The sequence below is a fragment of the Mixophyes fleayi genome, chromosome 1 (assembly GCF_038048845.1).
Source record: "Mixophyes fleayi isolate aMixFle1 chromosome 1, aMixFle1.hap1, whole genome shotgun sequence".
Taxonomy (NCBI): Eukaryota; Metazoa; Chordata; class Amphibia; order Anura; family Limnodynastidae; genus Mixophyes; species Mixophyes fleayi.
The window spans coordinates 298,126,758-298,150,087 of NC_134402.1; the positions used below are offsets into that span (position 1 = coordinate 298,126,758).

At 40.4% G+C, this 23,330-nt stretch overlaps 1 protein-coding gene across 4 annotated transcripts in view; it reads right to left on the reverse strand.

Moving 5' to 3' along the window:
- Positions 1–23,330, reverse strand: part of FANCC (FA complementation group C) — a 220,269-nt gene that overhangs the window by 167,726 nt on the left and 29,213 nt on the right. For 3 of the 4 annotated variants that reach the window (XM_075211083.1, XM_075211081.1, XM_075211082.1), the window contains exons 3-4: positions 20,024–20,108; positions 7,865–7,959 (exon numbers count right to left, since the gene is read on the reverse strand). In XM_075211083.1, the coding sequence (XP_075067184.1) occupies positions 7,865–7,959; positions 20,024–20,108 (180 nt within the window). Of the gene's footprint in view, positions 1–7,864; positions 7,960–20,019; positions 20,109–23,330 lie in introns of those variants that run through there. The other variant, XM_075211084.1, reaches the window with a different exon arrangement.

Sequence of the window (23,330 nt, forward strand, 5' to 3'; positions counted from 1 at the left end):
AGTATAATTTGCGTTTTAATTTTTTGTTGTGTTGTGTTCCTCCTTTGGAACAGTAATACAACTAATGTTAACAGTTATCCCACTCTTACAATAACATACCCTTTTGTTCGTAAAGGAAAGATATATCGATTTAATATGGATAGGTCCACAATACGCTCCGGCCGGAATGAGACAGCTTAGATGTGTTAAACAATTAACATGCATCAATTGACACTGCCGAAAACAATGATAATGGTAAAAAACACTACAAACTCAGTGTGATTGCAAATATGGTTAGAGTGCACTTGCAAGCTACTAAAATATGAAATGACAATTGATATGAACCGCAGAAAGAAAACGTAAGGAAATATAATGTCCAGAGTTGTAAAATAAAAATGTTGGTGATGATGAAAAATGCAAGCAAAAATGAAATTGGTAACCGTTACTCACATGAAGCAGGGATGTCTGGCTGTCTATAATGCAGATAGGCATTTAGTAGCAGTCCCAGAGTCTGTGCTGATGAGGTTAGATATAACGTTGATTTCAATGATAAAAAGCACCCAGCAGAATGCCAATTATTAAAACAAGAATGAGGAAGAAAGTTCTTCTAGTTCCTAAAAGGAAATCCTCTCCTTCTTGTTGAAAGAAAAAATGATCCCGCTCAAATAGCGTGTGCACGCAGCGGGATATCTCCGTGTTGAGATTAAATGTATGGATATCAAAATGCCTCCAATAATGGACAGGTACCCAGCAGAATATAGGTGGTGATGATCCAAATGTAGTCCTCCTAATCCCCAACGTAGTCTCTCTCTTTCTCATAAAGTTGAGGCTAAACAGGGGAAGCGGTAGTGCCGCTGCGGATGAGCGCATACACGCTACAGGCTGGTCTCCGATGTGGATGTCTGTATATGGTAATGTAAGATGCTAGCATGCTAGTAAGTTGAATAAAACTGAGTTGAGGGACAGTCTCCAACGCGTTTCGCCCGGTGGCAATGGCCAGTGGGCTTCCTCAGGGATAGTAATGTCCAAGTGGTCTTCCTAGCCAGTTTTTAAAGAGATCCGGATGTGCCAATCAGCCAAGAAGCAATGGAGTAATTAAGTAATTAGTGAATAAATCTGAGTACTGGTGATTGCACAACAATCCAACAGGCATGATGGAAAAAAACAAAAGAAAACAATAGTGCACTAGTTGCAAAACAAAAAAGAGCATGTTTGAACATATATAGAAAAATATATATAAATAGATCTGGTTGCATTGTAGCGTGTATGCGCTCATCCGCAGCGGCACTACCGCTTCCCCTGTTTAGCCTCAACTTTATGAGAAAGAGAGAGACTACGTTGGGGATTAGGAGGACTACATTTGGATCATCACCACCTATATTCTGCTGGGTACCTGTCCATTATTGGAGGCATTTTGATATCCATACATTTAATCTCAACACGGAGATATCCCGCTGCGTGCACACGCTATTTGAGCGGGATCATTTTTTCTTTCAACAAGAAGGAGAGGATTTCCTTTTAGGAACTAGAAGAACTTTCTTCCTCATTCTTGTTTTAATAATTGGCATTCTGCTGGGTGCTTTTTATCATTGAAATCAACGTTATATCTAACCTCATCAGCACAGACTCTGGGACTGCTACTAAGTGCCTGTCTGCATTATAGACAGCCAGACATCCCTGCTTCATGTGAGTAACGGCTACCAATTTCATTTTTGCTTGCATTTTTCATCATCACCAACATTTTTATTTTACAACTCTGGACATTATATTTCCTTACATTTTCTTTTTGCGGTTCATATCAATTGTCATTTCATATTTTAGTAGCTTGCAAGTGCACTCTAACCATATTTGCAATCACACTGAGTTTGTAGTGTTTTTTACCATTATCATTGTTTTCGGCAGTGTCAATTGATGCATGTTAATTGTTTAACACATCTAAGCTGTCTCGTTCCGGCCGGAGCGTATTGTGGACCTATCCATATTAAATTGATATATCTTTCCTTTACAAGCGCCCAGAACCTGACTATTTTTATATGTATCTAACATTGTTGGGAGTTTAGGGGTCCCCCATACACTCTCAGGTTCGCATTTGGCTGCTTCATATATTTGGAGGAAGCGCAGCCTATCCCTCTTTTTCAACCATTCTGTTATACCCCTAGATTAAGGCTAGCAGCATCCTCCATCCACATTTGTAGGAATGATACATATCATTAGGAATAATAGGCTTGTTAGGGTGGGCGATATCTTTTCGAGACAAGAGAGGGTACTAACACCACAAGTCGAGGATGATAATTTTTGTTCCTATTATATCAGATATGAGAAACTTCGCACTTTAGAAACTAAGTATTGGTGGGAATCCACCACCCTCACTAAATACATAGAACACAATATCATTCCCAGAGGCCTTAGAATTAAAAAGGCCCCCACTTTTATCCCAGATGATAAGGATTTCTTAAACAAATGGAACAGTATATTGGATACATGTTCTCACTCATTGATGAGTCTCATCATTGAAAATAGAACTTCGTCCCTCCTCAAGATTGATGAGGAACTGAACCTCATACGGGAAAAACTTAAACCCATAGAACATCTGGAAGATTTTAAAAATCTAGAAAGTTTGACCTCGACTAAAATCCAAAGCATCGAAGAGGATATTATTGCCCTAAAAAGAAAGAAATTTCAGAGGGATCTCAAAGATCTAGAATATGGTTATCATGTATTACCAACAAATAGAGAATCACATTCTCACATATATGCACAATCTCAAAACAAGAAACTAGTTGCAACACCTAATATACATGTCAGATCCAATCATACACCAAAGAAGAGATCTCACCGATTGAATGTATCTAGATCTCCTCTTATTAGGAATCCACCTAAATATAGAGCCTACAATAAGGTCTATAAACCATTAGACCAACGGAATTTAGGACCACCTCTAGGCACTCCTAGGACCAAACAGGATAGACAGGATATAGCTGCCAAGGAAGGCTTCAAGAGTGGCATTAAGGAAGCACGGCACCTTTTATCCAAGGACCAGTCAACATTGTTAGACAAACTTAAACACATCGATCCACATCAGGGAGAAATTGAACCTGAAGAACCTAATGCAGATGATTTCATTGAGCATTTTTTAGAACTAGCCCAAGGAATCCAGGATACACCTCCAAGTCCAAAAAGCATCAGAAAGAGAAAGGAAAGATCATCATCACGAGAGGAAAACGAGGAGGATTTAAGGTCAGTAGAGAGAGAAGGAGCAAGGCCCAAAACCAAAATACAGAAAAATCCACGGAATGCAATACAGAGCCCAATATAGGAGCTAGAGGTATATTTAATCTGAGTAGTCAAACACTAACCAAACCTCAAATGGATCTACTAAGTAAAGGCCTTAAATTTGCCCCCAATAGACCACTCAACAAGTTTGAGACTTATATAGACTTGCATAAATTCATCAGAAATCTCACACTAAAGAAGTTTTTCCTTGCCCATCCATCTGTTTCAGGAACTAATCTGTCTAACAAAGATGACATTTCCACTTTATATCATCACACTCAACTAAAACCTAAGTCTACCTTCTTTCCCACACACTGCAAGGGTCCATATTTAGAGACCTTCCAGAAGTTAGTGGAGAATGATCTTGACAAACTCAACATTCAGCCAAGGAACAGAATTTACAATATCACCAAACCGGAAAGAGGAGCTCTAAAAGATCTACAATCCAACAAAAATCTGGTTATCAAACCAGCAGATAAGGGGGGTGGAATTACCCTCCTGGATCAATCTTCATATCTTTTGGAGCTAGAGAGCCAGCTAAACGATACCTCCACTTATAGAAAATTATTGGGGGATCCCACTCAGAAGTATAAAGCAGAACTCACTGTACTTCTCAATAGAGCTCTCCAACAAGGTATTTTGACCAAAGCAGAACATCAGTTTCTAAGCACTCAACATCCACGACTACCGGTTATATACTGTATACCCAAAATCCACAAATCCATCACTCACCCACCTGGCCGACCAATCATATCTGGGATTGATTCACTTACTACACACCTCTCTAGTTACATTGACACTTTTTTACAACCTGCAGTTATCACACAGAGGAGTTACCTCCGTGATACTGGTCATGTCTTACAGATTTTACAAAATATAATTTGGCAAACTGGATATTTACTTATGACATGTGACGTCTGTTCACTCTATACCATCATTGACCATGAGACAGGCTGTGAGCATGTCCAGCACATTCTCACAACAGAAACAAGTATCCCGACTGATCAGATACAGTTTATCATGCAAGCTATTGAATTTACATTACATCACAACTATTTTTGGTTCAATGGAGGATACTATGAGCAGGTTCGCGGGACTGCGATGGGCGCGAAGTTCGCGCCCAGTTACGCGAACCTGTTCATGGCCCATTGGGAAAATCTTACCATTTGGCATAACAACCCATATAGTTCACACATTCTTGGATGGTACAGATACATAGACGATGTGCTATGTATATGGACCGGTAATGTGGACACACTCCAAGAATTTCTTAAATATCTAAATACGAACGATCTCAACCTCAAATTTACCGCTCAGTTTAGTGATACCAGAGTTGAGTTTTTAGATTTGGACATTTCTATCGTCGACAATTGTATACAAACTAAAACTTATCTGAAACCTGTAGATTGTAATTCGTACATCCCAGCATCTAGTGGACATTTGAAGAGATGGCTCACTAATATACCAAAAGGACAGTTCTCTCGAATCAGACGGAATTGCTTTAATCTGGCACTATATGAGGAACAATCTGAGGTTTTGAAGACTAGATTCCTTGAAAGAGAGTATAATGATGTTGAAATACATAAAGCATTCGAACAAGTTAGAGACACGGACAGAGCTACCTTACTTCCATCAAAAGTAAATAAGGACATTTCAAATCCTTTACCACCGGCCCTCATCACAAAATACAATTCCAATCATAAAGAACTTGAAAGAATTGTAAGGAAGCATTGGCACATATTACGCATGGATGAGCATCTGAAGGACATCCTTCCCGGACATCCAAGGATCATTTATAGAAAATCAGATTCGCTTAACACTAAGCTCGTCAAGTGCTGCATTCCAAAAACAACTGCAGAAAAATGCCAACAGAGTTGGCTGGAAGAGAAAAGTGGGGGCTTTTATTATTGCAATAGGTGCCATGCTTGCAAAACTATTAATCATAAGGGAACAAAGCCCATCACCAACTTCCACTCTCATACCACAGGTGACTCCTTTCAGATCAAAACCAAAATCACCTGTGATACTATGGGTGTGGTTTATCTGTTGGAGTGCCCGTGTGGACTACAATATGTAGGGCGTACTATACGGAAACTTCATGTTAGAATTTCAGAGCACCTTCGCAACATCACCAATCGCTTAGATAATCATACCGTATCATCTCATTTTCTTAAACATCATAACCACGACCACACTAAACTTCAGTTTTTAGGAATATGTAAAGTTCATAAACCTTGGAGAGGTGGAGATTTCATTTCCCTTATTTCAAAAGAAGAGGCGAGATGGATTTTTAATCTTAAAACCCTGATCCCAAAAGGATTGAATGTGGATTTTGACCTGGGTTATTTTCTCCACTCATAATGTATCCACTATATTTGTCCTTATACACATTGATACAATGGGAATAATATGCCAGCTATACCATATTCCCACTTTATTTTTATTTTTATACTTATACTTATTTTTATTTTCATTTTTATAATTATTTTCATTTATTTTTTTAAAAATTTTTTTTATTTATTTATTTATTATTTTTATATTATTATTATTTATTTTTAATTTTTTTTTTATTATTTTATTTTTATTTTTTATTTTTTTTTATTTTTATTTATTTATTTATTTTTGTTCATTTCATATATATACCATGTACATCACCCATTAATATTTATGCAACCAGATCTATTTATATATATTTTTCTATATATGTTCAAACATGCTCTTTTTTGTTTTGCAACTAGTGCACTATTGTTTTCTTTTGTTTTTTTCCATCATGCCTGTTGGATTGTTGTGCAATCACCAGTACTCAGATTTATTCACTAATTACTTAATTACTCCATTGCCTCTTGGCTGATTGGCACATCTGGATCTCTTTAAAAACTGGCTAGGAAGACCACTTGGACATTACTATCCCTGAGGAAGCCCACTGGCCATTGCCACCGGGCGAAACGCGTTGGAGACTGTCCCTCAACTCAGTTTTATTCAACTTACTAGCATGCTAGCATCTTACATTACCATATACAGACATCCACATCGGAGACCAGCCTGTAGCGTGTATGCGCTCATCCGCAGCGGCACTACTGCTTCCCCTGTTTAGCCTCAACTTTATGAGAAAGAGAGAGACTACGTTTGGGGATTATGAGGACTACATCCACATCGGAGACCAGCCTGTAGCGTGTATGCGCTCATCCGCAGCGGCACTACCGCTTCCCCTGTTTAGCCTCAACTTTATGAGAAAGAGAGAGACTACGTTGGGGATTAGGAGGACTACATTTGGATCATCACCACCTATATTCTGCTGGGTACCTGTCCATTATTGGAGGCATTTTGATATCCATACATTTAATCTCAACACGGAGATATCCCGCTGCGTGCACACGCTATTTGAGCGGGATCATTTTTTCTTTCAACAAGAAGGAGATTATTTCCTTTTAGGAACTAGAAGAACTTTCTTCCTCATTCTTGTTTTAATAATTGGCATTCTGCTGGGTGCTTTTTATCATTGAAATCAACGTTATATCTAACCTCATCAGCACAGACTCTGGGACTGCTACTAAGTGCCTGTCTGCATTATAGACAGCCAGACATCCCTGCTTCATGTGAGTAACGGCTACCAATTTCATTTTTGCTTGCATTTTTTATCATCACCAACATTTTTATTTTACAACTCTGGACATTATATTTCCTTACATTTTCTTTTTGCGGTTCATATCAATTGTCATTTCATATTTTAGTAGCTTGCAAGTGCACTCTAACCATATTTGCAATCACACTGAGTTTGTAGTGTTTTTTACCATTATCATTGTTTTCGGCAGTGTCAATTGATGCATGTTAATTGTTTAACACATCTAAGCTGTCTCGTTCCGGCCGGAGTGTATTGTGGACCTATCCATATTAAATTGATATATCTTTCCTTTACAAGTGCCCAGAACCTGACTATTTTTATACGTATCTAACATTGTTGGGAGTTTAGGGGTCCCCCATACACTCTCAGGTTCGCATTTGGCTGCTTCATATATTTGGAGGAAGCGCAGCCTATCCCTCTTTTTCAACCATACCCTTTTGTTCCACTGACTGGCAGGATAATGGGATACCCTTCTCTTTGATCCGTAATGTAATTGAATCCTGAATAGGCATCATGGTACATAGATAGTATTGTGGTACTGTTTCTCATTATTCCATTTCTCTTTTGTCTCTTGAAGTATACTACCATGAACCTAGTCAGCATATTGACTGGAAGAATAAAGACTGGATGAAATTCATGGTCTATAGATTTCAAGGCATTATGACATTAGCAAAATGCATCACCAATTCCTAGCTCAGTCATCAAGATACTTAGGAACATCCAAAATACGACATAGACAGACACTAGCCTGAATCCCTACATTAGACAGCAAGCGCTTCTTCATACTATGTATAGGCGCCTTTTAATACATATTTTAAACGAACATGCGGTTTGCTATACAGTTTTGTTAACTTTATTTAACTTTGTTGACAGTATTCAAACTTTGTTTATAGTATTCAATTTTTCATTTTTTCTGTGACTTTTTTTATTAAATAATATTAATATATTTGGACTGTCCTTACAGTGGCCCTGCAGGTGAAGCTCTCTTACCTTTATCCAGTTATTGGCTTGTTTTTCTATGGCATTTTGTGGTTCATTGCTGTACATGCAACACAGGCAGCAAATCAAAACCTTTCGTGTGTCCTCTGCCAATAAAAAATAAATAAAAATAAAAGAACAGACAATTGTTCTACAATATTATAATGAAAATAAAAATAATAGGGTTTATTTATTAGTCACTGTAGATACCTTTTGCAAGTAGATTTTTTTTTTAAAATGACATTGAAATGTTGCTGCTTATATACCACAATACCAAGAAGACTGTCTTATATGTAATACGCTTTCAGTCAGGGCATATGGCTCGAGTGTGGTGTGAGTACATATAATGCATGAGCACATGGCTGAATATTATTTGTGGGGTACATAATGACTTCATTTGTATAAGCACATGACTTGTACAAACCGTGGGGGCACATTGCTGGAAAATATTGTGGTATACAATGTATATAAGAAATGATACAATGTGTGTGGACACAGGTCTGGCACAATAATGTGTGCAAAATGACTGGCACAAAAATTATTGGGAATACGGCTTATAGATAATGTATGGGGCACTTGGTTTCTTGACATGCAGACCTCTTCCTTGTTCATTATCTCAGAGTTTATACTTCTAACAATGAAGACAATGTACATGAATCATCTACACTTTATCTTTTATCGCCAGTGTACCTTGTTCCAAACTCTAAGATGCACTGTTAGCCACAAAGATGACACATATGTATATCCCTCTCTCTCACACACACACATATATATATATATATATATATATATATATATATATATATATATATATATATATATATATATATATATATATATACACACACACACACACACATACATGTAGTCAAGTCCATAAATATTGGGACATCGACACAATTCTCATATTTTGGGCTCTATACACCACCACAATGGATTTCAAATAAAACAAACAAGATGTGCTTTAACTGCAGACTTTCAGCTTTAATTTGAGGGAATTTACATCCAAATCAGGTGAACGGTGTAGGAATTACAACGGTTTCTATATGTGCCTCCCACTTTTTAAGGGACCAAAAGTAATGGTACAAACGACTCAAAACCTACATACATTATATATATATATATATATATATATATATATATATATATATATATATATATACATACATACACACACACACATACATACATACACACATACATACAGACAGACAGACATAAATATACACCCTTGGATGGCATCATTTGAACTGGCTAATGACCTGCATTACACTGGACGTTACTGAAACCTGAACCTATGGAAACATGGCAAATCATCTGTATTGTTTTCACTGTATCACTGACTATATATAAGCAGGGGCTCTGGGACCAGCAGACACTCTTCACATTGACCACAGACTTCAAGACTGAATGACTGTACATTAGATCCAGGGCGCCTGCAATAGTAATGGCTGTACTTATTTTATTTGAATTGTTACTCTGCTGCTTTTTGCTATTAAATAGCATTGTGTTTTGGAACAACCAAACTGGAGGTGGAAAATCGTTTTTTTTGGATAGCGACTAGACGTACATAACAATAGATATATACACCTATACATATAAACACACACACACACACACACACACACAGACCCCTTAGCCACAACATTAAAATTCGTACCGCCAGAGCGGCTCTGACCCATTTAGGCATGGACTCCACAAGACCTCTGAAGGAGTCCTGTGGTATCTGGCACCCAGACATTAGCAGCAGGTCCTGTAAGTTGTGAGGTGAGGCCCCCATGGCTAGGACTTGTTTTTCCAGCATGACCCACAGATGCTTGATCGGATTGAGATCTGCGGAATTTGGAGGCAAAGTAAACACCTTGAACTCTTTTTCATGTTACTCGAACTATTCCTGAACAATTTGTGCAGTTTGGAAGGGTGCATTAGCCTACTGAAAGAGGCCACTGCCATCAAGGAATACTGTTGCCATGAAGGGGTGTACTTGGCCTGCAACAATGCTTAGGTAGGTGGTATGTATCTAAGTAACATCCACATGAATGCCAGAATCCAAGATTTCACACTGCCTCTGCCGGATTGCTTTCTTCCCATAGTGCATCCTGGTGCAATCTCTTCCCCAGGCAAACGAAGCACGGGCATCCAGTTGTTCACATGATGTAATAGAAAACATGATTCATCAGACCAGGCCACCTTCTTCCATTGCTCCATGATCCAGTTCTGGCCCACTGTAGGAGCTTTCAGCAGTGGACAGAGGTAAGCATAAGCACTCTGACTGGTCTGCGGCTACGCAGTAAACTGTGATGCACTGTGTGTTCTGAAACCTTTCTATCATACAGAAGTGGAAGTCGCTCAATCAATTTATAGGTTCATAACTGGTGCTTGAAAGGGTGGGTTTAACCACAAAGGAACAAATACAGAGAAAAATCCCCCAGCACACAGCTATAACCAGTAAAGGAACTATTTCAACTTGTACATAAAAAGCAGAATTCTCAATTACAAACATTTGCAAATATATGGTTAGCCACGCGCCCCGTCAAGACGCTTCTGCTAATGGGGTGGGCCTAACTCTAAACCATGAGTCCCTATTTTTGGGTCACACATATATGCGTTTTTAAAAATGAGAGCTAACTTACCAAGAGGTACCCCAAATAGCCTCCAAATGGCAATACAAGCATCCACATTATCTATTGCTACAATAGCTCTTCTGTGGGATAAGACCAGTCAGGCTAGTCTTCGCTACCCACGTGCATCAATGCACTTTGGGCACCCATTACATTACCCTGTCGCCGGTTCACCAGTTGTCGTTCCTTGAACCACTTTTGGTAGGTACTAACCACTGCATACCAGCAACACCCCACAGGACCTGCCGTTTTGGAGATGCTCTGACCCAGTCATCTAGCCATCACAATTTGGCACCTGTCAAAGTCGCTCAGATCCTTACGCTTACCCATTTTTCCTGCATCCAGCACATCAACTTCATAAACTGACTGTTCATTTGCTGCATAAAACCCCTCGACAGGTGTCATTGTAACAAGATAATCAATGTTATTCACTTCACTTCTCAATGGTTTTAATGTTGCGGCTGATCGGTGTATGTGCAATATTATGTATTTCACAGATTAAATAAATATATATATATATATATATATATATATATATATATATATATATATATATATACACACACACACACACACACACACACACACACACACACACATACATATACACATACACGCACACATATACATATATGCATACACACACACATATACATATATACATACAGACACACACGTCAGGCACCCTCCCCGTGCCGCGTCCCCTGCACAGGGACAGGGGCCTGCTAGGCAACCAGACGCACTTCCTGCCTCCTGTCGGCGGCGCTATTGCTAGATTCCAGCGGTGGTGTTCAGCGTCACCACCGCCAATAGTTAGGACTGCCCCCCCTCCTATAAATATCTGGCTCTGACACCTAATGAGTGTCAGAGTATTGGGTCCCCATTGCTCCAGCTTTCATTAATATATATATGTTCTCCTTGTGCCTTCCAGTGTATGACCCGGCTACGTCTCGGACCTTCTCTCCAGTCTTCCTAGTGCTCCTCGTGTATGACCCGGCTATGTTATTGACCTTCTCTCCAGTCTCCTGTGTTCCATGTATCTGACCCGGCTACTGACCTCGTCTACGGATTCTCCTTTCTGGTACCACTTGCTCGTACGGCTTGACCCAGACCACCTGACTCCTCTTCCATCTACGCTTCACTGGTTGCTCTCTATGAGGACCGCAACCTGCGTGTCTCCCGCAGCAAAGCCCACACTCCCTTGCGGGGGTCCCTGGCGAAGACCTCATTGCTGAGCTGCGCAGAAACCAGTAAGCAACTCCATCCATCCTTAGTTACGTGACAGTATACTCTGGCCATGACTTCAGATGGAACAGCTGAGCCTTCTGCTCGGGATCCTCTTCTCCATCTCGACCGTCCAGTTGAACAGCAGGAGGCAGATTAAGCTCGTTTAATACAATGTGTCCAAGGAGTGGTCTCTCGACTGGATTCCTTGCAGGGCGTCTTAACACCACTGCCAGAACCTGCAACTACTTCGGCTGCATCTTCCCTTTCGGCTTCTGCTCCGGTGGTTTCCTCTTCTTTAGGACTCCAAATTCCTCCTCCAGAGAAACTCGACGGGGATTCTAACAGATGCAGAGGATTCCTCAACCAATGCGCTGTCCACTTTGAATGTAACTGTGCAGCATTCTCCTTTGAGCATACTAAAGTTGCCTTCATTTTCTCCCTGCTTAGTGGACAGGCGGCGATCTGGGCTTCACTGTAATGAGAACGGAACGATCCTCTAATGGAGAACTATTTCATCAATATGTTCCGGAAGGTCTTTGACGAACCTGGACAGGTCTCCTCTGCTGCCTCTAGCCTCCTGAACCTCCGTCAAGGTTCCTTATCAGTCGGTCACTATGCGGTACAGTTCCGCACTCTCGCCTCCGGACTCCACTGGAATAAAAAGGCCCTCATCGCCAACTTCTGGCATGGCCTTACTGACCGAATCAAGGACGAACTAATCACCAGGGAGCTTCCCTCCGAACTGGATGCCCTAATCTCTCTATGTATCCGGATCGACCTCCATTTCAGGGAGAGGACTACGGAGAGATCTTCTGCTAGATGCACTCCCCGATTGGCACCCCAATTCCAAAACCCAATATCTCCCCCAGAAGATCCCATGCAGCTTGGCCATTCCAATTTAACCCCTGAGGAGCGCAAAAGACGGTTCAAGCAGAGACTGTATCTATACTGTGGGGATGCTGGCCATGTTCTAAGTCTCTGTCCTAAGAAAGAAACTCCTCCTCCTAGACGGTAAGAGGGAGGCCGCCTTCTAACCCTGAGTTTCTGATGTCCGTGCAACTGGTTACCCCCAAAGGACCCCAGCGGACATTTGCCTTTGTGGACTCTGGTGCTGCTGGGAATTTCATCTCGGCCTCTCTTGCTTCGCAGCTCCATTTATCCATACTGAATCTTCCACAGCTGCTTAAACTCACGGCTGTGGATGGTAATCGCTTCAGCAACGGTACCATCTCCAGTATCACAAGCTCTGTGTGGCTGCTGGTGGGAGCCTTGCATCAAGAGTGGATCCAATTCCTAGTGCTACCTCAATCTGTGAATCCCATTCCTTGGCTCCGAGCCCACTCTCAGCAATTCGACTGGTCTCGAGCCGAAGTGATTTCCTGGGGTCTTCAATGTCGTGACCAGTGCCTCTCCCCGCCTTGTCCGCGAGTTTGCCTTACTCATACCCACATTCTCGCTGAAGAGATCACTCTTCCTCCGGCCTACCATGCCTTCAAGGATGTTTTCTCCAGAATTAAATCGGAGATCCTTCCACCTCATCGCCCTTGGGATTGACTGAATTAATTCCGGGTAAGCAGATTCCCCATGGTCGGACTTACTCTTTGTCCTTACCAGAGACCCAGGCTGTGTCTCATTATGTCTCCGGAAATTTATCCCGTGGATTCATTAGGAAATTCCTTCTCCTGCCGGTGCGGGTTTTTTCTTCGTTAAGAAGAAGGATGGGTCCCTGCGCCCCTGCATTGACTACCGACAGTTAAATAAGATCACCATCAAATACCGCTATCCCTTACCACTCATCTCCGATCTCATTGACAGGATCAGCGGGGCACAAGTCTTCACCAAACTGGACCTCCGAGGGGCATATAACCTCATCCGCCAAGAAGACGAATGGAAGACAGCATTTAATACGCTGGACGGACACTTTGAATATCTCATTATGCCCTTTGGGGTTTGTAACGCTCCCGCAGTCTTTCAATGTTTCGTCAATGAGGTTTTTCAAGATCTTCTGCATCGCTTTGTCGTTGTCTACCTGGATGATATCTTGATTTTTTCCCAAGACATCCCCTCTCATTGGTCCAATGTTAAGGAGGTTCTGTCTCGTCTGCACACCCATCAGCTTTATTGCAAATTGCAAAATTGTATCTTCGAGGTCAAGCAAATTCCATTTCTTGGGTTTATCGTATCAGGTTCCAGATTGCATATGGACCCGAAGAAAGTATCCGCCATTACCAGTTGGCCTCTTCCGTAAGGCATTAAGGCCGTCCAGAGATTTATTGGGTTTGCCAACTACTACAGGCAGTTCATCTAGAACTTTTCTACCATCATTGCTCCAACTACGGCTCTAACTCGGAGATCGGCCAACACCAGGTGCTGGTCCTCTGATGCTCTGGAGGCTTTTAGGCACCTGAAACAAGCCTTTTCATCTGCCACAGTTCTCTCCCAACCAGACCAACTGGAACCCTTCTACCATGAGGTTGACGCCTCCACCATCGGTGTTGGCGCAGTTCTCTTTCAGAAGTCAAAATTTGGCACTCGCCTCCCCTGTGGTTTCTTTTCTAAGAAGTTCGTAAATCATGAAAGGAACTACAGCATCGGTGACAAAGAGCTTCTCGCTATTAAATTAGCCATGGAGGAGTGGTGCCACATCCTGTGACGGTCTTAAAGGACCACAAGAATCTGCTCTACATCAGCGAGGCTCGATGCCTCAACCCTCGTCAGGCCCGATGGGCATCTTTCTTCTTTCGCTTCAACCTAATCCTAACCTACCACCCTGGGTCCAAGAACGTTCGGGCAGACGCTCTTTTCCACTCCTTCGAAAATTCTAACTTGTGTACTCCCTCGGAGCTTCAACTCATCTTGAATCCCAACAGTACAATTCCAGTTACCAAGACTTCTCCGAAGACCCCACCTAGGGGGTGTTCTTAACTGGAACCTAATCTGAGATCCAAAGCCTTACAGTGGGCGCACTCCTCTAAATTATCCGGGCATGCTCAAGAAAACCTATGAGTTCCTACATCAACGTTTCTGGTGGCCTGCATTACATTCCGATGTTCAAAGAATTGTGGCCTCCAGTGCAAATTGTAGTAAGAACCCCAGGTTGGCTCCTTCTGGCCTTCTGCAACCCCTTCCTATTCCTGACCTTCCACAGTAGAGCATATCCATGGATTCCATCACTGAACTTCCTTCCAGAAACGGTTTTACTACCATTTGGGTCGTGGTTGACAGATTTTTGAAGATGGCCCACATCGTACCCTTGGTTGCTCTTCCATCTGGATCTCAGCTTGCTCTCATTTTTATCAAGAAAATTTTTAGACTTCTTGACTGTCCCCGTGAAATAATCTCGGATCATGGGGTTCAATTTGTATCACAATTCTGGAGGGCCTTTTGTAAGACTATTGGTTCCGACGTCAAGTACTCCTCCGGTTACCATCCACAAACCAACGGTCAGACCGAACGAGCTAACCAGGACCTCGAAGTTTTCCTACGATGCTTCTCCTCGGATAACCAAACTGAGTGGTCTAGTCTGCTACCCTGGGCTGAGTTCTCCCATAACTTTCATCATCATGAATCTTCTGGCTCCTCTCCTTTCTCTATTTTCTATGGAACCCAACCCACCCTCCCTGACTTCTCCAGTCATACTTCCTCCCCGGTTCCTGCTGCAGATACCTTAATTCTGAACTTTTCACACATCAGAAATTGGCTCCTTGCTATATTGGTCCCTTCCCAATAACTCACATTATCAACTCAGTGTCCTACAGACTCCTTTTGCCTCCCTCTTTGAGGGCCACAATGTGTTTCATGTCTCTCTCCTCAAACCCCTTATCATCAATAAATTTCATTGTCTTTCCCCTCACCCTGCTCCTATCCGGACTTCTGCTGGTGAGGAATTCAAGGTTAGTCATATCCTGGATTCTCGTGTTCTCCACGGAAGGGCTTCGGTCCAGGGAAGAGATCTTGGGTAAATAAAGAGGACCTTCATACCACACTTCTGTTAAAACAATTCCTCAAAGAGAGATCTACCGAACGAAGAAAGGGAGGAGGTACTGTCAGGCACCGTCCCCGTGCCGCATCCTCAGCACAGGGACGGGCGCCTGCTTCCGGCCACAAGCGTCTGTTTGCTAGGCAACCAGACGCACTTCCTGCCTCCTGTCGGCGGCGCAACGGGATGCTATTGCCAGATTCCGGCGGTGGTGTTCAGCGTCACCACCGCCGATAGTTAGGACTGCCCCCCTCTCCTATAAATATCTGGCTCTGGCACCTAATGAGTGCCAGAGTATTGGGTCCCCATTGCTCCAGCTTTCATTGATATATACATATATTCTCCTTGTGCCTTCCAGTGTATGACCCGGCTACGTCTCTGACCTTCGCTCCAGTCTCCTGTGTTCCACGTATCTGACCCGGCTACGTTACTGACCTCGTTTATGGATTCTCCTTTCTGGTACCACTTGCTTGCACGGCTTGACCCGGACCGCCTGACTCCTCTTCCATCTACGCTTCACTGGTTGCTCTCTCTGAGGACTGCGACCTGCGTGTCACCCGTAGCAAAACCCACACTCCCTTGCGGGGGTCCCTGGCGAAGACCTGGGACACATTAGACTCCGCACCTCATTGCTGAGCGGCGCAGAAACCAGTAAGCAACTCCATCCACCCTTAGTTACGTGACAATACATACACACACCGATAGATAGATATATATACACACACACACACATTTATAGAGAAGCCAAAATTAAACAAAGACTCTGTACACTCAAATGAATCAAATGACCAACAACACGGCACACATAAACGCAAGTAAAATTGTCCAGACTTTGGAAGTGCACATTATTATTAGGGTTGACTGTCTCTAGATGAAAAAATGTCAGTTTCAGAAAACAACCTTAAACCTTACAATGGCTAAGCTTATACAATTATATTTCTATACAAATATACAAAAGCTAACCCATAAACAGGTCTTGGGTTGAAAAGTATTTTGTGGGTGCTCAGCAGCCCTTTGGAAAGTTATAGAATACATTTTGTATTCACTAAAAACAGATTCATTGTCAGTCGACAGCATGATAGTGAGGATTTGTGGGAACTCTTCCAATAAGTTTGATTCTAAAAGAATTAACTAAAGTAATCGAAAAGATACAATTTCCTGTAAAGGACTGCTGTCTCTCTTATATTTCATTCATTTTCTTCTCCATTACTAACCTATGCTTGTAACCAAGATAGAAATTAACCGGTCATAACTGCTAATTCAGGATCTTTTAATTGACCTCTATGGTTTCATCAGGTGCTTAAGCATGGTAACACTGATGTAAAGCAGCCTTATGCAATAAATGTCCAGCAGCCTGTAGGCCTGTTCTGCCCTCCTGCTGGTCCCATCTTTGCAGATCAATGACATTTGGAGGCTTTCAACAGCCAATCATTTCTTCTTTTAATTTTTAATAATGTTTTTATGATGCCACAAATACACATATTACAAATTCAACAAACTGCACATGATCAATACAAGTAATAAAAGAAGAAAAGAATCTCACCATGTGGTATAATATTCTTTAAGAGCAGGGGAAGGATCTTTTTTCAGTCTGATTCTCTTTGACCATCCAATGTGGTCAATTAGAATTTGTTATGTAGGAAACTCTGCAAATCACAGTCTACTTTTTAAGAGCAGACATTTAAACAATATGATTATGATTTCCTGCTTCACAATGAGAAAATAACTCGACCGCTACACCACAGTAGTAAAATCAGTTTTAACTGCCTTTTCTGCTACCCACACACATAATGCATGCTCAGCATAACAGAACAGGGAATATGTTAAGAATAGTGTAATTAAAAGAAAAAGGGGGTTGGGTGGGTCTCTGAACTTTCTAACGAATATAAAAAGGATAAAGACCACAAGCGTTTACACTACTTTATTTATTTAAGGGGAAAAAAAGATAAAATCCAGGTTTTGAGACACAAGGAAAGTGGCTGCAGATTGACATTTTGTAAAAATAGCACTGAGATGATGTAAAGTGTGACACACAGAAATGAACCATCTGTCTTAGAGGATTGAAACAAGTAGAAAAAGCAGGAGTAACTCAGGAAAAGCCATTTTGAGGTTAAAGTCACAAATTGGATTAGTGTTACTTACCAAAGAATATTTTTATATTATATATATATATATATATATATATATATACTAAAATTAAGTTCCGCATGTATAAACATACTAACTGAAGACGACAGCACAGGGCCATTTTATTCTGATCATCCAAGCTCTGCACACAGCGTACACTTGTGCATTAGTGTAGTAAAGGGAGACACTTGTGATATCACTAGGAATACCCTTAGATTGGGTCAGCCTGGGGAGATTTTGGTGGAGACCCGACTAGGTTTTAAACTGCCATGTTAACAACTAGCACCACTCCACAGTCTTTATAAATCAAGGCAAGAGTGTCCAGCCATCAAGAGTCTCATCTGACTAACCAAAAGTAGAAAATCGGAAATCCAAACTGTTGTTTCTGGGCTCTAAAACCAAATTAAACTTTGTACCATATGTGGTATCTCTATACACAGCTGGTTACTTTAATAGTAAATTAAAATTAACCTTGTGGAAAATGGAAGTGATTTTTTTTTTTTGTTAATATTGTTGAATTTTTTCAATACTGTGCAAATGCAATTAAATATATAATTATTCCAAAATAATAGCAAAAGAATACCATATGTACAGAAAAACTCTAAATTACACCTTGGTAAAATCAAGGCAGAAAAAAAGGTATTTCCAGAATAACTGGTGCATCACACAATTCTAAAAACTACTGTGATTTTTAAAGGGTAAAATCAGTTTACCCTGAAGCTAACATTTGAGTGATATGAAGTGGGTGATGCCCCATCAAGAGGATGAGGAGTTTACAGTTAGTTAAGTTTTCAACTAAACACTACCACATGTAGATATACATCTCCCAATATATGTAGCTCAGGATCACACAAGTTCACCTTATTATTGAAAGGAATGAATTACTGAGTAAATCTTCTAGCAAGCTAACTAAATTAAACAGCATTCACACAATCTTCAATTAATGACAGTGGCATCACTTGCCTGACAATCTGAGATCTCAAAGTCATATATGACTGTAACTATCACTACTGCATCCCATTCAGGAACAATGGTTTCTACCAGTGTATACTGCCAATGTTTTATAAGTGATTCATTACCTTCTAATGTGCTCCAAAGACCTTGGACATGTACTCATAGGTTTACTATTAGCAAATAGGAAGACATTTCATTGTTATAGAGTGTGTGATGCAGTGTAATTAATAACTTATGGGTATGTTTTTAATGATTCCTAGTGCATTATAAAGAAAAACTTATGTACTCTGAGGAATATGTACTGTGATGGACTTATTTTGTACAATTAATTCATGATGGAACAATCCTGAGTAGCCATACACATCTTTCTTACTTGTTGTATATCACTCAGTGAGTGATACCTAATAGTTTATAGTAAGTCCTCAATATAATTAGAGGGCAATGACATACATAGTTATATTAAGTATCTTTAAAGTACTTCTTAATATCACTGTAACATTAAGTGAAATTAGTACTCAAATCTTTCTCTCAAGTATAGTGTTAATAGTTAGGGAACTATTTGTGTTACAAAGGTTATTAGGTTCCAGGAAGGAAGATAACATGGACATTAATCAGGTTACTGTATTGTATGGTTAATCCTTAATACAAACACATTGTGCATGTATAATTATCTGTCTTTGCTAATATTTTATTAGCTTAACCATCCTATATTAAATAGATATCACACCAAAGGGGCATTTATTACATTATTATATTATATATTATTGTGAATGTCATTTGGAGGGGGACCATAGCTGGTATGGGGCATATGTTCTCCTGAATCAACTCCCAGGGCTAGATTTACTAAGCTGCGGGTTTGAAAAAGTGGGGATGTTGCCTGTAGCAACCAATCAGATTCTAGCTATCATTTTGTAGAAGGTACTAAATAAATGAAAGCTAGAATCTGATTGGTTGCAATAGGCAACATTCCCACTTTTTCAAACCCGCAGTTTAGTAAATGTAGCCCCCAGTGTTCAATTCCAGAAACACAGCCCAGAAAAGGAGGCACTATCAACACTTAAAGGTGAGAAACACTTACACAGTTCCTATTTACAGTTACCCAGCCTTTTACATTCAAGGGTCCAAAAGGGTGTTACACACCTATTAAAAAGCATACAAAGTATGTATATTCAGCTGTCTTATTCAATATGCATAAGCTAGAAGGTCTTTATTGTCAGCAACTGAAAGGAAAAAAGTGATTAGAGAAAATCATTTTGTACCTACCATGCCCAATAACAGCAGGGTTCCAGCACAGGCGTCCCAGAAGCTGACCAATAGTAGGGAATTTTTCAATTCCTGTGTTCGACCCCTGCAAAAAGAAATATTTGCGTTATAAAAAAAGGTTATTAATGGATAGCTTTACCCAAAATGAAACACAAAATTTGGAAGAATTTGTTAATGGTCGTTCAATACATTCCACTTTCCTCTTCCTTCTTCGTCTAAGCGTAGCGGTGTAGATGATCCTCCCCCATCAATACCCCATTCACCTAAAATAGTGTGTGGAAGGTATGAAATCGCCTGTTGTATTTATTTTTTCACCAATAAAATACCCTCAAACGGACCAAAGATATATCTATCCTACCAAACACATGATCCCAAAAAAACAATTAAAAACAAAAACAAAAACCAAACACAAACAATGCTGGGAATAGGTCATCCAATTGTACGTAGACTAAAAATAAATCCAAATATCAATGGGAATCACATAATGAAAACAATTTTATTTTACAATATAACAATATAGAGTCAGACAAAGTAAGTACCGACCCGGCACATCAACAACAGATCTCCCATTATTTCAAATGTATAGTATACATAATACTATTTCAGCACTTTATAAATACATTATATATATATATATATATATATATATATATATATATATATATATATATATACACACACTAGGGATGTGCACCGTCGACTTTGGTGTCTCGTGTTTTGTGTTTTGGATTCAGATTTGCTTGAGGTTTTGGGTTCGGATTTGTTTCGCAAAACACCTGCCGAAAGGTTTTGGTTTGGATTTAAGGTTTTGGATTCGGATTTTTTTTGAAAAAAAGCATAAAAGGTTAAAAAATCAAGTTTTTGGGCTTATTTTCACTCCTACGCTATTATTAACCTCAATAACATTCAATAACAATCATTTCCACTAATTTACAGTGTATTCTGAACACCTCACAATATTGTTATTAGTCCAAAACGTTGCAACGAGGTATCTTTCTGGACTGTGTAGTGGAGAGGTCCCCACAAAATAATAAGAAAACCATTAACTGGTCTTAATTACACCAAAAATTGTACCTGGACTGCGTAGAGGAGTGGTCCCCACAATATAATAAGAAAACCATCAACTGGTCTTAATTACACCAAAAATTGTATCTGGACTGCGTAGAGGAGTGGTCCCCACAATATAATAAGAAAACCGGCATCAACTGGTCTTAATTACACCAAAAATTGTATCTGGACTGCGTAGAGGAGTGGTCCCCACAATATAATAAGAAAACCGGCATCAACTGGTCTTAATTACACCAAAAATTGTATTTGGACTGCGTAGAGGAGTGGTCACCACAATATAATTTAAAAACCCTCAAATGGTCTGAATCCCACCAAAAATTGTACCTGGACTGCGCAGAGGAGTGGTCACCACAATATAATATAAAAATCCTCAAATGGTCTGAATCCCACCAAAAATTGTACCTGGACTGCGTAGAGGAGTGGTCCCCACAATATAATAAGAAAACCGGCATCAACTGGTCTTAAATACACCAAAAATTGTATCTGAACTACGTAGAGGAGTGGTCCCCACAATATAATAAGAAAACCGGCATCAACTGGTCTTAATTACACCAAAAATTGTATCTGGACTGCGTAGAGGAGTGGTCCCCACAATATAATAAGAAAACCGGCATCAACTGGTCTTAATTACACCAAAAATTGTATTTGGACTGCGTAGAGGAGTGGTCACCACAATATAATTTAAAAACCCTCAAATGGTCTGAATCCCACCAAAAATTGTACCTGGACTGCGCAGAGGAGTGGTCACCACAATATAATATAAAAATCCTCAAATGGTCTGAATCCCACCAAAAATTGTACCTGGACTGCGTAGAGGAGTGGTCCCCACAATATAATAAGAAAACCGGCATCAACTGGTCTTAATTACACCAAAAATTGTATCTGGACTGCGTAGAGGAGTGGTCCCTACAATATAATAAAAAAAAACCTCAACTGGTCTGAATTCCACCAAACAAGTATCTGGACTGCGTAGTGGAGTGGCCCCGGTACCCAATTTGATACCGGGGCCACAATATAATAAAAAAAAACCTCAACTGGTCTGAATTCCAGGGAACAGAAGGCGGACACCGGATGGTTGTCTAAAACCAACATAGCAGTTAAGGGCGCAGTTCCTCTTTTTTGTGACTGCACAAACAATTAACGTAGTAATAGAAATGACAGGTTTTTTTTTTTGTTTTAAATATAGAAAGAAAGAAGGTAGTACTAGAAATGGCAGTTATTTAGTTTCTTTTAAATAGAAAAAGAAAGAAAGTAGTACTAGAAATGGCAGTTTTTCTTTTGTTTCAAATATAGAAAGAAAGAAGGTAGTACTAGAAATGGCAGTTATTTAGTGTCTTTTAAATAGAGAAAGAAAGAAAGTAGTACTAGAAATGGCAGTTTTTTTTTGTTTTAAATATAGAAAGAAAGAAGGTAGTACTAGAAATGGCAGTTATTTAGTTTCTTTTAAATAGAGAAAGTAGTACTAGAAATGGCAGGTTTTTTTTTGTTTTAAATATAGAAAGAAAGAAGGTAGTACTAGAAATGGCAGTTATTTAGTTTCTTTTAAATAGAGAAAGAAAGAAGGTAGTACTAGAAATGGCAGTTCCTCTTTTTTGGAACTGCACAAACAGTGATGAAAATGAAGGTGGAGCTGGTGGCATGTCACGGTCCTCTTCAGAGGACAATCTCCTGACCAGCAGGTCTTTGCACCGCTGTAGACTTGTGTCCGCCGGAAACAGAGACACAACATACGCTTTAAACCGCGGATCGAGAACGGTGGGCAGAATGTATTCCTCTGACTTTAAAAGACTGACCACCCTCGGATCCTGGCAAAGCGTATGAAGGGCTTCATCCACAAGAGCTACATGCTTGGTGGAATCGCAATGGTGTACCAGCTCCTCCCTCACTTTCTACAGCTGCTTATGCAAAAGCCTGATCAGGGGAATCACCTGACTCAAGCTGGCAGTGTCGGAACTGACTTCTCGTGTGGCAAGTTCAAATGGCTGCAGAACCTTGCACAACACGGAAATGATTCTCCAGTGCGCTTGACTCAGGCGCATCCCCACTCCTTTTCCTATGTTGTAGGTGGCTGTGTAGGCTTGAATGGCCTTTTGATGCTCCTCCATCCTCTGCAGCATATAGAGGGTGGAGTTCTAGCACGTCACTACCTCTTTAGATTGCAAGGCTTGTAAATACTTTGCAGATAAAAAAAGCAGGCTGCACAGACTGTGGAGCTAGAAAGTGAAATTAAATGGACCAT